We start from the raw sequence: 16,427 nt of genomic DNA, 5'->3' as shown, positions 1-16,427 counted from the left end.
ACCTGTACCTGACAACGCCAGGCAAGGTGTTTATTTTTGTGTCGCACAAGTGTAAGGACCATATAATCTGGATTAACTTTATAACAATAATTTAAAAGGTAGAAAAGCGTCCCATATTACAGAAGTTTTTAAATTGACTATTTTACCATTTATATTAATACAATAAATGAAGAAAACTGACAGCAGAACAGGCCAGTGGTCAGCCAACACACAACACAACGTGTTAACAAACATGGCCAAAGGATCAGTGTGTGTCATGCATTACCTTCCGTGTAACATCTTTTTTGGAGGGGGGGAGGGAACATAAAGGTGGATTGATTCAAACTAGCCCTATTAAATACACCTATTAAGTTTATACTTTCTTCTGAAATTAATATTTGAGTGGAACATGTATGAATTATTCACATAACACCAGCTTTCTACTGAAGTTTAAGAATCCAGCAGATGATGTTCACATTTAGGCAAATCCTAGGAGCAGTTGCACTGAACAATATTCACTCAATCGTTATGAACTGCAAAATAATACTGGGTAAGTATTTCAAAGTATGAGCTACAGATATGATATAAAAAAAAATATAGTAGAACAACTTTCTAACTTTAAAGTACAAATGGTTAAGTCACCAGTACCTACTTCCACACAAATTAAACAAAATCAGAATAAACACTCAACTTTTAGGAGAAGCAGTTTCAGTCCTGGTTTTACCACTTAATAGGAGAAAGATCTTACGTGGGTCCTTTCATTCAAGGATGATTTGAAAACCAATTCACAAAGTGAATATCTTGGATGCCAGCTAAGAAGACTCTTCAAGGACCTTTCATACTAACTTGAAGTTGGGGGACATACAATTTGAGAAATTAAATGATACCGCCCCTCAGGCACACCCAGGTTGCCCACAGTGAGTCCGGATCACACTTCAGTTCCTAATGACCTAAGTTAAGCGTCTCGTTTCTCCACATCTCTTATCCCGCGGTACTCGACGTGGGCTACAGAACACAAAACCAGCCTGTGTTCTCTGTGGCACCACCTGGCTGATACTGATACCTAAGTGTGCACAGGATTGAGTTCAAAAGCTCTTCAACTCATCAAGGAAAAGAAAGAATAAAAATGACACCCTTAGTTTACACAGGCTTAACCTACGTCGATCACCTAGTAAATCTTGAATTGGCTCCCGTTAGTGGTAAATAGAATAGATAGTAGTGGTAAATAGAATACTTTTGTATTTGGTGTAGAAACCAACAAACTTAGGTTAAACCAAGCCTTCACTCTTGACAGTGCAAACTATGTGTATTTGTGTGTAATGAGCCAGTTTTATATACAAATCATAAGTAAACTTTCAAATCTGAAGCAGTGAGTCTGATGTCTTCCTACTGCCTTGTGGCAGTAACTGTTTAATCCTGCTGGATGAAACTCGCTTGACTCCCGACACTTTGAGGCCAAGGAAGGTGCTGTTGAGAGCCAGGGGGAAGTCATGTACAGCCAGCCTGCTTGGAAAAGCCAAACGTGGACAAGATCTTTCGTAAGAATCCGAGTAGCTCTTGTCAACGCTTTCAACCTAGGTGACCCCACTAGCATTAACAGGATTGATTTTGAGGTAACTACACAGTTTTAAAGATGCCGTTAATGAAGATTATGGGCAATTTATGGTATAGCCGGTTAATGCCATTCAGGTAGCTGATTTTTTTCTCTTTTGATGAGAAGGAAAACAAGAAAACTCAACAAAATAAGAGCACATCTTCAGTTCACTTAGAAGTCAACATCCAAGGTAAAGGAATTCTCTGTCGGACTGGACGTCATTCCCATCCTCTGATACTTGCCTAGTCTCTTCTCAAAGAAGTTAGTCTTCCCTTCAGTGAAATAGCCTCCATAAAGTCAAATGGATTTTCTACTCTGAAAACCTTGCTAAAACCCAGCTCCAGCATAAGTCTGTCTGCCACGAATTCGACGTACTGCTTCATCAAAGCGCAATTCATCCCGATGAGCTCCACTGTCAGGGCCTCCGTGAGGAACTCGTGTTCTGTCCTAGCTGCACTGACGATTATTTCTTTGACTCTCTGCTCCGAACGTTTGTGTAGCAGGTGTTTGAACATCAGGCAGGCAAAGTCACAGTGTAAACCCTCGTCTCTGCTAATAAGTTCATTGGAAAATGTGAGGCCGGACATGAGTCCTCGTTTCTTGAGCCACAATACAGATGCAAAAGAACCAGAAAAGAAGATTCCTTCCGCTGCGGCAAAGGCTACGACACGTTCTCCGTACGTAGCCTCTTTGTCTTCGATCCGGCGCAAGGCCCAATCTGCCGCCTTCTTTACAGAAGGCACTGTCTCACTGGCATTGAAGAGGAATTCCCTTTCTTTGGAATCTTTAATGTAAGTGTCAATGAGGAGACTGTCCATTTCAGAATGTATGTTTTCCACGGCAATTTGGAAGCCATAGAAATAACGGGCTTCCGTAATCTGAACCAAGTTTTCATTTACTATGCTATCACTTGCTGCAGAGAAAGCCAGAACACACGAAGTGAAACATCTCTCTTCAGGCTTCAGGGCTTCCCAGGGCTGAATGTCCTTGGAAAGGTCCAGCTCCTCAGCTGTCCAGAAGGAAGCCTCCGCTTTCTTATACATTTGCCAAACATCACGGTATTCGATAGGAAAGATGACAAAGCGGCAGGGGGTTTCTTTCAGAAGAGTGGTTCATCCTCCACCCTGGGGGCAGATGGCTTAGGGTTCGGCTTGGCGGGCTCCTGGCAGGTCCTCCTTGTGGTCCCACTGAGCGACGGGGGAGTGTCCTTCCGGTCCGCCAGGCTGAGCCCCTTCATAGGCGAGAGCTGGAGGAGATGCTGCTGCTGCAGGCCAGCGACAGTGGCGGGCGGGATGCCAGGTGGGGCTGCGCGCGGGTCGCGGGACGCCAGGTGGGGCTGCGTGCAGGTCCTGGGCCCTCCGTCTTTAAGTGCAGAAGTTTAACTGTTGCCAAAGAGGGGATCTTCAATAAAGAACCACGTGTGAGCAGCACAAATGTTCTGTATTCATGAATCCCGGCCCCTGATTACACATGCCTGTCGTTTTGTAACTAATTGCATGAGGGTAGGCAATCCATTTCCATGCATTGTAAGAGAACACTCTCAAAGGGGTAGTTGAATGTAGTAATAATGCCAACTGGAAATTCTTTTCAAGGCTTTTCATACTCATTAGATAAACCAACAAGGTAAGGCCTCATGTAAGTTATTTCCTTGCTAATGGGTTTCATAAAACATACACAGGTGGATAAAATGTAAATTTGAAGTGTTCTTCAATCCCTTTTGTACTGATTGTTATTTTCTGGGAAATGAACATATCGAGGATTTGGGGAAAGCACTTGGGAGTCGGAGACTCCCTCTGTGTGTTCTAATAAAAGGGTGTGTTTATTCAGAAGGAACAGACACACATCCATAGATACACACACACAAATGCATGCACACACATTGTCACTTCACCACCACTTCTACTGCCACCCAACCCCTCATCTCCTTGCCTTGCAATACAAAAGCAAAACCAAGGACCAATCTTGGGTTTTTTTTTTGGAGGTGGGGGGCACTGGAGGTCTTCATGTTTGTATCTAGCATCTTTGTCCAGCCGTTTGACGGCTTGCTGGCAAGCAGTGAAGCGCTCTTTATTCTCGGTATCACTTTGGCCAGTTCCTTTAAGACCAGCTTATTCTCAAGTAGAGAAGATGATGACACATACCATCTCCTCAAACCACTGCCTTGCTTTTAGATGGATTCAGCTGTATCCTCCAAACCTTTATGGGATATCAGCCATGCCCAGGCCCTGGGATCTCGAGGTACCCCCAGCCTAGCAGGAGAAGTGAGGGGCGTGGTTAATCCCAGAGGAAGGAGGTGAGGGAAACTCACAGAGGAACGAGGCTACGCTGGGTCTTGGAGAATATACAGCAGAGTCACCAAAGGGCAGGCGGAGCAGTGGGCGGGCGGGCAGGTGGTGAAGGGGGCAGAACTGAAAGGGCATCTTTAGGAGAAAGAGCTGGAGCGGGTGAAGTCTGAGATCTAGAAAGATGAGTGGTTCTCACTCTTACTGGCACATTGCACTTAACCTGGGGAGCTTTAAAGGAACCACTGGCTGCCGCCGCCCCTCAGAGATTCTGATCTGATCTGATTCTGCTCTAGAGTGGAGCCTGGGTATTCACATTTTTTAAAGCACTCCAGGGGCTTATAATATTCAGCCGACATTAAGAACCACTAGCTTATGTCTCTGAATGTGTGCTTTAGGGGGCATTTTCAGAAAGCATCCGTAAGAGGATGAAGTCTCCACCAAACTGGTTGTGATGATACAAGAGCCATGTGGACCCATGTGGAAATTGAGTGATTTCCAATTCCTTAACAGTGTCTGAGCAAAAAATACACCCTATCCCAGTGTTCCTCAGAGCGTGTTTCTGAACCCCTTCTGCATCAGAAAGATGTGTCTCGATTGCTAAAAATTTGATTCTCTGATCTCGCTCAGCTACTCTTAAGCAGAATGTAGGGTGAGGAAATTGGCAATTTGAACGAATTTCCTAGGCAAAGCTTTTGCACACAGAAGTTGGACCTGCCTCCCCATCAGGCCATCCGAGTTGGACCAGGGTTCGTAGGCAGCCAGGGTGCCGTAGTATCTGAGTTCTCTGACTTCTCCGTGCTCTACACTTCAGAGCACAAGGGCAGGGAAAAGCAGACCTCTGGGTGTAGTTCAGAAAAAAAGAAAAAAGCATCAGAATTTCTTTTAAACCAAGGCTAACTAAAGGCAGAAGCAGGTTAAAAACAGTTCTTCCTTTTCTTTCTGGTTCCTATGCTATACGGCAAGACTGGACTGTGGAATCATTATCAGATATTGTCATTGTATAGCCCACATCTGGGAACCTAAGTCATCTTTAAAATCAATATCTTGATAAATGTAGATGGAAGATGATCCCGCTTGTGGCTCTCACATGCTTCAGGTGTCCATTTCATGTTCATTTCATGAATGGATCATAAAATCAACAGATGATCTACTTCTTGTACCTGCTCTAGACTCTAATCACCACAGGCAACACCTATGTTCTCGTTAGCATTATCTCTCCAAGATCCAGCACAATTCTTGGCCCAGACTAGGTCACTTAATGCGTATTTGTTGAATAACTGAATGAACGAATGGAAATTATCCACAGCAAATTAATTTCCAAATTAGTTTTCACTGGAATCCCATATATAAATCCCCCCCTCTCCCAGGGTCTTACAGGATTTTTTTTTACAGAGTAAATAAATAATATAGGTGCTTAGTGATTTTTATTTATGCATGTATTTTACACACACACACACACACACACACACACACACACACACACACACACACTCTTCATCCCTTTACAAATAAAAGCCCTTCTTCTCAAACCATCCTTCCTTAACTGCTTACCTGAAAATGTGTTTTAGTTTCTGAAGTTTGAATGATTGGATTCAGATTTAACATTTTTGGGGTGACTGCTTTTGATCAGGTACTGCCCAAGGTGCTTTCTCTGATGATGTCTATCATCTCATGCTTTTTTTCACAATTTTAGAGGCAGACGGTTCCCCTGCTTGACAGATGAGAAAAATCAGGTTGCTTCCCCACCCCCATACATATCAGTGAATGACCAACACAGGCAGTATTTGAACCCAGGTCTTTTTTGTGATTCTGCCCCAGTGCTCTTCCCACCTGCCCCCAGCTGCCTTTCTACAGTAAACCAAGCTCAGAAGCAGAGAAAACTTCTCCAAAGCACATTTCCCAAAAGGCGCGCTTTAGCGGCCAGGTTTGTACATTACGTTGCTGACATGACAGTGACTTGGCATGATAAAGTAGCGCATAAAAGGGTGAGAGCAGGGTCACCAAGCAGGAGGACAGGACCGTTAAGCATGGTGTCCGCTGAGTACCTTACACGCCCCGCCCTGGACCCCATCCCCGACAGTCTTCAGGATGTAGTGAGCACTGGCTCCCTCTGGAATAAACTCATTCAGCCTCAGGGACTGTTTGGCAATAAAGTAACAGACCACTCTGCAGCCCTGATTCTCCTCTCTCTGCCCCCCCCCCATCCCTCTTCATCTGACAGGGAAGAAAAACAAAGACGTGTGTGGGTCACAGATGAGCCAAGTGTCAGAGGAGCTGGCTTGTCTGAGAGAATTCTTACGGAGAGGAAAAGAGAGATGTACCTGGCCGCTCTTCTTGGCACCCCTGTTCCTCCCGCCCGGCTCCCCCGCTGCCCACACCCCTGCTCCTCTTCTAGATTCAAAGAGGGAGGTTTCCACAAAGAGCCTAAGGGAGGTTGTCAAACAAGCCAGGGGCTTAAGGACCGACTGTCACCTTTGCTCAGTGTGTCTCAGGTCCCCATGGCCCAGCCCAGCTGGTCTTTTTTCTTTCTTTGGAGAGGAAAGCTGTCAGCTGACACTAGAAGGTATTTGTTCTCATTAGCTGGGCCTGCCGGGGTGTGATTATTTGCAACCCGAGTGCTAAGGGCAAGATGCTATGATGAGGGCAGGGGCCCATTCCAGGGATCATCTTGTGAACCTATTAGAGGTTGCAGGCACAAGCTCCAAATAGTTGTTCTGTTAATGCATCGGGGAACCTGAGCTGTTAAAAGTAGTAACAAAACCCAGGAAACTATCTTTAGAGACAGTACCAAGGAAAGCATGTGTATCACATGCCTGCTTTTCTGCAAGGAACCTGTGAGCCCTTCTGGGTAATAGAACCCCATGTCAGTAGGTAAAGAAACAATGCATTCGTGTATCTTTGTTCAGTTTTCAGGTAGAGCAAACAATTGTCCAAAGTACGTGCCAAAAGGAACTGTATCAGAGATAGAGCCTATAAGCCTATAGGGCAAACATATTGGATTGCAAAGATATAACATATTTACTGCTACAGGCTCTTACAGATAAGGTATTCGTTTATGACTCCTGCTAAATCATGTAGAGAGCCATGCTTTAAGTGAGGGACCAGTTCGGAGGAAGAAAAGAAAATATTGATATTAGGCAGTTTTATGAGAATGTAAATCAAATCTAAAGTTTGCTATCCAAAAGGATTAAATTATTTATGGTATAAATTAAGTTTGGTACATTGTTCCTGATTTAAGCAGCATGAATAGTTCAATTCTTCCGTTTTTTTTTTTTTAATTTGCAAGAATAAAATAGATGGTATATAGTTTGACTTTAAATTCACAGTTACAAATTGAAATGAACATTTAAAAACTGAAAGATTTTCAAGATTATGCTATTGGTCAATTTGTGTCGGCCGAATAACATTTATCACCACAGTGATCGTGTATAAATAAAGTAATAAAGGAAAAAGTAATGGTACCAGTTACGGAAAATACAATTTATTTTGGACTATGATAGTTCTTAGATATGCTTCTTTAACTTGGGCTGGACTAAAAAGCAAAATACCTAAGAATACTTTTTCTTCAAAACTGTAGTTAGTTTCAGTGAAAGGCCTTTCTTTTTTACTTAATGTCAACAATATAAATTTGAAAAGGATTCTGATAGGGAAAAGAATCCTTCTTGTGCATACAGTTCAATGAACCAGTTGTAGGTAATCTGATTCTAGTCATTTACTGCTTGTGGTGTAAATGTCTGCTAACCACAAGTTGATTGCAGCCTGTATTTTAATTTTCAGTGAGGCTTACTGGTGGCTCACTGTCATTAAGGATATGCTATTTCGTCAATATTGAGTTAAGAAACAATTAAGCCCCATGAAAACATTTTTACCATAATCTGTTCCCCTATACTAGACAGAGAAATGAGCACACACAGTTCAGCATCATCAAAAATACGTTTGTTATCAAGAGAAAGAGAAGATAAAAGTGTGGTCCTCAGCCTTAGGTTGAATGTGAGAATTACCAATATGATTACATGATTACACGATTATCACACTTATAATTGTGTTCTTGCCAACCTCCTACCAGCTGTGTTCTCTTTGAAATGAAAGAACACATCCCAATCGTAGATACTCTGCAAATTTATGTTGAATAAATGAATGAACAGAAATACCTTATATTTAAGATATTTAAATATCCTGACTCGGTCTTTAATGCTGTCAGTTTCAGTTATCACACTAAATGTTTACAGTTTACGTATGTATTGACTAAAAAATTCCACATAATTCACCTTTCTACCGTAATTTTATCAATATTAGCCATATGGGTACATAATTTCAAGGTTGTGGTGAAGTTTAGTGACTCTTTGTGAAGTGTTTTTGAAACCTGCAGGTGAAAAAGAAATCTTAGTGTAAATACATGTAGAAATGATGAATGGTTATCTGGAGAAAATGCCAGATTCTTGAAATATCATGGACATGTTATTGGTTTTTCACATGGCCGTTAACTGGAATTGTGTCACATGCCCACTCCTAAGCCAGTCGCTGAAAGGGACTGGAATAACCAGCACTGGCTTAGATTAATCAAGATTCACCTCCTTGGGCTGAGAGGGGCCCAGCTTCTCCTCCTGTCACAAGCTGCCTGATACCTGAAGAAAATTAGAGTTCTAGCAATATATTAGTGACAGTTATATTTGGTTGTATATTAGAAGAAACTCAACATAACAGTGCCTATTTTATTTCTCTCTCATATACCAGTTCAGAGATAGACAGTGCAGCTCCATGCATCATCAAGACCAGGCTCATCCTATTTTTCTGCCCCCAAATACTTAATATGTGACTTCCATTGTCAAGGTGGCTGCTGAAGCTCCAGCCATCACTTTCATATCCCAGCTAGGAAAAGAAAGAAGGATGAGCCCCCTTTTTATAAGAAACTGCCTATAAGTCCAAGAAAATAGACTGCTAAAAACTCATTGGCCAGAAGTTTGTCACACAGTGACAAGGGAGGCAGGGAAATGTATTTGGATGTGTCCAGCCAAAAAATCAGGGTTTGTGACTTAGGAGGAAGGGGCAAATGGGGGATAGAGTAAACAACTATCAGACTCTATCACAGGTAACAATGACAAGAGGATGGCGTAAAAGAAGATGTGGAGTAGGAAAGCAGAGCATATAGGAAAGAATGAGTTGCCCCTATTCTCCACCATTCCACCTACCCCTATTGCAAGTAATTTTAAGCAGTGAAATAGTCACACAGCAAAAGAATAGGAAGGAGAGGCAAAGGACATTGTAAATCAGCAGTGTAGAAACTGTATGCAGATAATTAGGATCGTGTTTTACACTGTATCATTTTTTAGCCTTCTTAAAGTACTTTACATATGAAAGGATATTACTTTTCCAAATATGGAAATGTGAGAGTCAAGGTATGAATGATCTTTCCAGCCTAACCATTTTAATTAGCAACAAGGTCACCTTTGGAAAAAGCAAAGTATTACCTAGAAGGAAAGGCTTATTATGAAAAGAATCAGGTCCTCTGGAGCTAGAGGAAAGAGGAAAGTAAGGAGCTAATTAGCTATAGTAAGCTGTGGGAAACTTATTGATAAATTAGAGTCCATGCATATAAAGTCTCATTATTATAAACGGCAACTCTTTTCTTTATTTTTTAAAGGTAGCCAACCAAGTTGTGCAAGCTCTGCTCACTCAAAAGGTAGGTCACTTTCTGGCTTTATTATTTTCAAAGTACTTATGTGAATAGATTGGAACTCACATTGTCAAACTAACAGAAACTATGATTGATAGCTACAATACTTTTCTATTTATTCACTTAGGTTAAAATTGTGTGCGTTTTAGATGGCATATGCGGTAACATCAATGACCAATAGATTCATAAAATTTAAACTCTTGGGAAAGTAATAGAAAGCCTTTTGAAGATGAAAGATTTCCATGGGCCCACCCAGATGAGTAGCAAACCTATCATTTTTATTTAGTAAATGCAAACATTAAATAAGTTGATGGATTCCTCTGACTCCTATAAAATGAATAGCCTGTGATGGGCTGCATTAACAGAGGCCTACAATTCAGCAAGAGATCTTTGAGGTTAGGAAGTTTGTTTAACTTCTCTGGACCTTAATTCCTGTTCCGTAAAATAGGGATAACAATGTCTACTTCCCAGAATTGCTGTGGTCGTCCTATAAAACGGAACATATAGAGTTGTTCCCCCAGGAACACGTTTGTGGTAAAGATAAAACAAATGGTGGTATTATATACTTGAAAGTTGCTGAGAGTAGATCTTAAGCCTTATTATCACAAAATAAAAAGAGAGAATTAACTGTGTGAGGTGAGGATGTGTTAATAATTTTGATCTTGGTAATCATTCTACCATGCAATGTATATCAAATTGTCATGTTTTACACTTTAAATATATACAATTATATTTGTCAGTTACTCCTCATAAAGTTAGGGAAAACAACAAATGGTGATTTCTCAGCCTGAAATTTCTATACCTTCTCCTTTGTCATCTTCTTATTCTGCCTTCAGATCATGTTATTGGGGCAGAGTGGGTAAATGCAGGTAGTTGCCCAAATTTGGTAGGTTTGGTGAATTTTACTGAACCTTTTGCATCTCCTTCCATGATGTGTCTGAGAGGCTAAATTCTAATTCCTTCAAATTTTTTTATTCTGATTTACCTCTCTGTGAGATAGATTTCCTCTTTAAAAGAAAATCTTAGATCGTGTGGCATGTTCAGGAGGATGTGGCTAAGGAGAGCAAAATCATTTATGACATTTTGATTTTTTTAAATTGAAAACAATTTTATTAGGGGTTTACTACTTCTCATAAAGGTACTTAAATAAATATTATTTTAAATGTGTACTGTAGAGGCATTAGAATAATATTTTTGCTAGATTCTCTCCCCCAACTACTTCTGTCAAAATATCATGCTTCCTGCTACAAATGATTTTAACTGATTCAGATTTTACATTAAACTACATAAATAGAGAGATTTGAGCACATTTATTAGGTTAGAATTAGGTTCCATTGTGAGTAACAGAGATCCAAAATAATGGTGGCTTAAATCAGATAAAATAAAATCAAATTAGTTATTTATTTCTCAGATCTAAATCTACAGGTGGACAGTACATGACTGGTATGATGACTCTGCTCCATAAAGTTGATAGGGTTCCTGGCATCCGGGCTTCCATCTTATTATTCTGCAGGATGTGGCCTTCATTTCCAGGGTTACCTCATTGTCCAAAATGGCTGCTCTAGCTCCAGTGATCACATCCACATTTCAGCCATCAGGAAGAAATGAAAGCCAAAGAAAATGAAGAGGCTAAAAGACACACACCTGCTGTCTTTTAAGAGAAACTTCCAAAAGTTTTCACACCTCCCTACTTATATCTCCATGAACAGAACTTAATCACACATCCACACCTAAGGAAGCTGACAGTGGAGTCTTTTTTTTAATATAAATTTATTTTTATTTCATTTATTTTTGGCTGCATTGGGTCTTCGTTGCCGTGCGTGGCTTTTCTCTAGTTGTGGCGAGCAGGGGCCACTCTTCATTGCGGTGCGCGGGCTTCTCACTGCAGTGGCCTCTCTCGTTGCAGAGCACAGGCCCTAGGCACGTGGGCTCAGCAGTTGTGGCTCACGGGCTCCAGAGCACAGGCTCAGAAGCCGTGGCGCACGGGCTTAGTTGCTCCGCGGCATGTGGGATCCTCCCAGACCAGGGCTCGAACCCGTGTCGCCTGCATTGGCAGGCGGACTCTTAACCACTGTACCACCAGGGGAGCCCGACAGTGGAGTCTTTATTCTGGGTATGTGCCCAGCTGAAAATTGATTGTCACCTTATTGTAGAAGAAGGGTCGAAACAGATGTTGAAGGGCAACTCATGATTTCTGTCACAATGTATTTGAATGCCTTTTCTTTTTCAAAGGCTTTAATTTCTCAACTGCTTTCCTCCTGCTGGAAACTCGACACTCATTTAATTACAAACCTAAGGAATGAAGGGGCACTGTTGCAGCTCTGTGTGTAACTGTTGAAAGACTTCTCATGCCTGTCTTTTTTAATGGTGCCTCAGAAAAGAGACAAGAAAGCTGTCTGGTACAATATAAAGGAAAATGGAACCTTTCAGGTCAGCCACAAAAAATAGCTACACAAATTCAAGTAGTAACTAGTAAACAGATAAATCTGCCTTGGTACAGTTAAGCAGTAAGACACAAAAAGATGTGCTACTGTGAGATAGCATACCTCAGGGATACTGTGAAGCAGGCAAAGATGCCTGGGCTTTCAGAGATTCCAGAAGAATCATGTTCTGCAGAAACATGCACTTCCCAGTTTTTCTAGAGACTGTAGAATTGCTACAAAAAGACAAAAATTTCTTTTTAATTAAGAGCACAATATAGGAAATAAAATTAGGTTTCTCCGAAAGCAGATGAGAAACCTAATTCTAAAGAGGGATGTAGCTGGCACAGAGTAAAAAACAGAAATCTTGAGTGATGTATCCAAGTCACACACATAAAATCCATGAGGTAAAATTATAGTCATAACCATACAGTTTTGGACTGTATCATTTATTATGACACAATGGCAAATCTGCCATGACTTCATATCCTCCTCCCTGGGCAACCAAAAAGGTATTTTTCTGGCATACCAGGCATTGGCTCCGATAAGCATCTTGGAGTCACAGAGTGTATTTCCTTTCCAAATACTGGTAGAAAAAAAATTATTTCCGTAAATTTAGCAGCTTCTGTTAAATGTACATATCATGTCCTAGTCAAGTAATGCAATTTATCTCAGAAGTCTGCGAGTTCTCTTAAGAGAGCTGACTGTCCCTCCTTTAGATCAATAACGCTAAAATGACAATATTAAACCCAGCTCACTTCCACTTATGCCTCCAAATCATAGGTCCAAGTCTATAAGTGCAGGTGAAATCAATAACCTGAGCTAAACTCATATTTTTGTCTGAAATATATTTTATCTTCATGAAGACAATTACACTCACTGAAAATGTTACTCTCCTAGGTTCTTTTTTTTTTTTTTCCTTTTTCCTTTTTTGCCACTAACACCAAACTCGGAAGAAAAGCATTTTTCCCTGGAGTTATTTTCCAGCATATCAACAACCTCAGCCTTACCTTCATGTTCTTTAGAATCGCCAAATATTCATGGTGTTTTTTAATTTGCCAACGTGGGTTAAGGCCCTTGTGTGGTGGAATCTAGCAGTACAGCCAACTAGATAGCAGCAGAACACGATTTTGTAGCTTGAAGCTAAAAGAACTCCCAACTTCTACATATTTCCCTTGTAGGAGGTGTGGTCAGGCCATCTGGGTCCACTTGTGTAGCAATGGTGTGGGTAGGATCTGGTTTCCTTGAAGAGAGTCTGTTTATATTTACTTAGCACTACCAAGGAGTCAGACCCCATGTCCAGCATTTTAAATGCACTGAATTGTTTTTGTTTTCACTGCCATCTTGTGAGGTAGGGCTACGAAAATAAATTTCCCATAGTTCCAATTGCTAGAAGTGCCAAAGCCCGTATGTTAACCTAGGGTTACTGCACTCCACTCCATGCCCTTACCCTTTGTACCATTCAGTACAAATTTGGACTGTATCATTTGTTATGACACAAAGGCAAATCTGCCATGACTTCATATCCTCCTCCCTGGGCAACCAAAAAGGTATTTTTCTGGCATACCAGAAGAGATGCTATAAAAATCAACAGATGGGTTGAAACCCAATGATTAGTTACATACGATTGCAGGAAATAAAACAAAAGGGCAAGGAAGCCAGTAGATTTCTTAAAACTTCTGGAAGCATCGCCGGTCCTCGCTAGCAAGGACGTCCAGGATCTGACATGCGTGGAGTCAAAAGTGACTCTAAATTTGGAGATTTCTCCAAATCAAGCTTTCTAAGAATCGGTCTTATTTTAGACCCCAGAATTTCCCAACTGCCAGGGACCTTAGTGTGAACATTTAACCCTGAGCTTGCAAACTAGTTTTGGTAATAGGCTCAATTCACTGTAATGACATAAGGTGTTTAGCCATCACCCAGGTTAAGAATGTTTTCATCTGAATGCCTTTTGGCTGAAGGCTTGCAGTATTCAGTTTGCCACGAGACTCACCACTTCCTGTTGATTAGAACTGGCCTGATTCAGTGATACAATTATGTTACCTGTCTTGCCTTTTTAAGTATTTGATGTTGAGGTCCTTGGTTGGTCTGAGATGTGACCATCCTTTTCCAGTAATCCTTTTCTTTTTACAGAAGTATTAGCATTCTTAGAAGAGATAGGGATATATCAGTGACAGACACTGAGAAGGGTTGTGACTGGGAGAGGCTGGCTGGTGGATGTGGTGTCCAGTAAGCTTAAGGGAAGGGTTCAGGTGGCCCTTGACCAGCCATCTCATGAAGCAGCTGAGGCATGCCTTGTCTTGAAAGCCTGGTTTTGTGCAGAAGCTACGTTTGCAGGTGAGGAAACTGAGGCGTAACCAGAATAAGTTACTTCCTCAAGGTCAGCTGGGTAATGAGGACCAGAGCCCAGGCCTCCTAACTGCCAATCCAGTGTGTTCCCATGATACACACTGCCTCTGAAATAGGAATACCAGTATAATATCACTGTACACGATAAAATCAGATTGAATCAACAGTACTCCAGTGGTAATATCAGTATATATCGAGCTTCTAATCAACCAGCATTTCCCTAAATTTCCTTTAACCTGGAGCTGGCAATGGTTTTGCTCTAAATGCATAAAGTAACCATACTCCATAACTGCTACGCAGCAGTGAAGCCAGAATCTCGTTCAGCCCCAGACACAGGTGGAACTTGTCAGGAGTACGATGTGTGGATCCTCCGGGGAAGTTGTGGTTTGGGATCGTTAAGATACACAGGGCCCTTTTAGACCAGTAGCATCCCATCGCTCAGTATATTTTCCCCTGGCATCCAGCTGTAATGCCTTACTTTATTTCAATTGAGAGTGGCATGCAGATTGCAAAGAAAACAGGTTGGGCTATTTCCTTGAACCCAAAGACCACTATACTTGCTTACATGAGATGAAATGTAGTCAACTCTTTGGCATTTTTTCTTCCTGATAACATTATACAACACGTCCCCTTTTTTCTTTCTAAAGACACAACCTTATATTTTCAGTGGGGTCCTCCCCTTGAGGCCTGAGACATACTAGGGAGCAGAGAAAAACAAAGGTTGTGGATGAGGGCAGATGGTCCAGCCTCTGTTGGGAGCCATGATCTCAGAGGCTGGCCTCTGAACAGGAGAGTTCTTTAGCTTCTAACGCCTTACCTGGGGGGCATAGTCTAGTTCTCCCCTCTATAATCGACAGCATTAGAATAGTGGCTCTTGCACCCAGCCTCAAAATGTCATATGGGCCTTTATGTTAGTGGGTTCTCATTGTGAGCCCAGGGGAAGCACAGACAGCCGCTGACGCTCTGCCTCGTAGTCAAGGAAACTGTGGTTTTTCTCTCTCTCTTTCCATCTCTCCAGTCTGGCTGTGTTTATGTGTGTGCACATGGGCACACACACATGGCTTTGATTACAGTTTCTTGGGCTGACAGCTGTCTGGCATCACTTAACCATCCACAGCTTGAGTGAAGAAAACAAGAATGTTAAAACAACACGGAATATTCTTTTATATCTACACATTTTCTGTCCAGCTCAATTCTGTGGGTCCGTGATTGTAAGAGCAGCGTCACATTCCTAAAGCCCTCCATTCCCCCCTCTGCTCTGTGCTGATCGAGATGAGCCACGAGTGATGAACGGTCCTCAAGGTCGATAAAGTGTGTTCCTGCTAATGAACTTTTACTGCCTTAAGTAACAGTAATGGCCATGGAAATTTGGGCACTGGTACAAAAACTTGCTTTAGAATATATTGATTTTTTTCTTTCTTTTTTTTTTACCCGTCTGAAGAAATCTTTTCAAGTTATTCTCAGTTTTGCTACTAAAAACTGTTGCTGGTATTCCTTACAAGTCTCCTTTCTCCTTGCAAATCCAAACTCATATGCTTCTGTTTCCATCCCCACCCACCCCCCACAAGTGAGAATGATTGTGTTTTCCCACCCAATAGGTACTATTAATATTTATTTACCTCACAGTCAAGTTTTATTAATTGCTTAATTAGCAGTAGTGAAAACAATTAGCGTTTGGGAGCAGGGAGTGTTATATACACGCTAAGAACAAAAATTAGCATTAGCGAGACACAGAGGTTGAATTCTAAATAAAGACAGCAAATTTAGCCTTTTAATTTGAGCAGCGCCTAGGTCCCCAAAACAGCCTCTGCTAAATGGCATGCACACACCCCCTGCCCCTGCTTTTACAGCTGCTGCCCTCCTACAGCTGGCACCCTGGTTGCCTCATCTGGACATGGCATTCCTTTGCTCTGCTCTGCATTTGTAGGCAGCAATCAGTTGAAAACATCCTACGCATCAGCTTCCTTATTTAGCTAAAAAGGTGAGATGAGTGTAAGCTGTGCACTGAGCTATAGCTTGGCCTGTCTCTTTGCCTCCTGTAAATAGAATGAATAAGCCTGGCAGTGATGGTGCATCTCAGGTAAAGCCTCGGAAGCTAGACCTCTCTCTAGCTGCACACTTAGGTT

At 41.7% G+C, this 16,427-nt stretch overlaps 2 protein-coding genes across 8 annotated transcripts in view; one reads left to right on the top strand and one right to left on the bottom strand.

Moving 5' to 3' along the window:
* The window catches only part of NCKAP5 (NCK associated protein 5), a 1,039,671-nt gene that overhangs the window by 843,679 nt on the left and 179,565 nt on the right, over positions 1-16,427 (top strand). For all 7 annotated transcript variants that reach the window (XM_033440354.2, XM_033440356.2, XM_033440353.2 and 4 more), the window contains one exon: positions 9,500-9,538. In XM_033440354.2, coding sequence (XP_033296245.1) covers positions 9,500-9,538 — 39 coding nt within the window. The remainder of the gene's footprint in view (positions 1-9,499; positions 9,539-16,427) is intronic.
* On the bottom strand, positions 1,745-2,717 carry LOC105748332 (ribonucleoside-diphosphate reductase subunit M2-like). The gene is given in 2 exon segments (XM_012535461.2): positions 1,745-1,851; positions 1,854-2,717. Coding segments are annotated over 2 exon segments (870 nt in total). The 5' UTR covers positions 2,617-2,717.

Source organism: Orcinus orca, chromosome 7 (assembly GCF_937001465.1).
Source record: "Orcinus orca chromosome 7, mOrcOrc1.1, whole genome shotgun sequence".
NCBI lineage: Eukaryota > Metazoa > Chordata > Mammalia > Artiodactyla > Delphinidae > Orcinus > Orcinus orca.
This window is presented reverse-complemented; position numbering and strand designations above follow the sequence as displayed.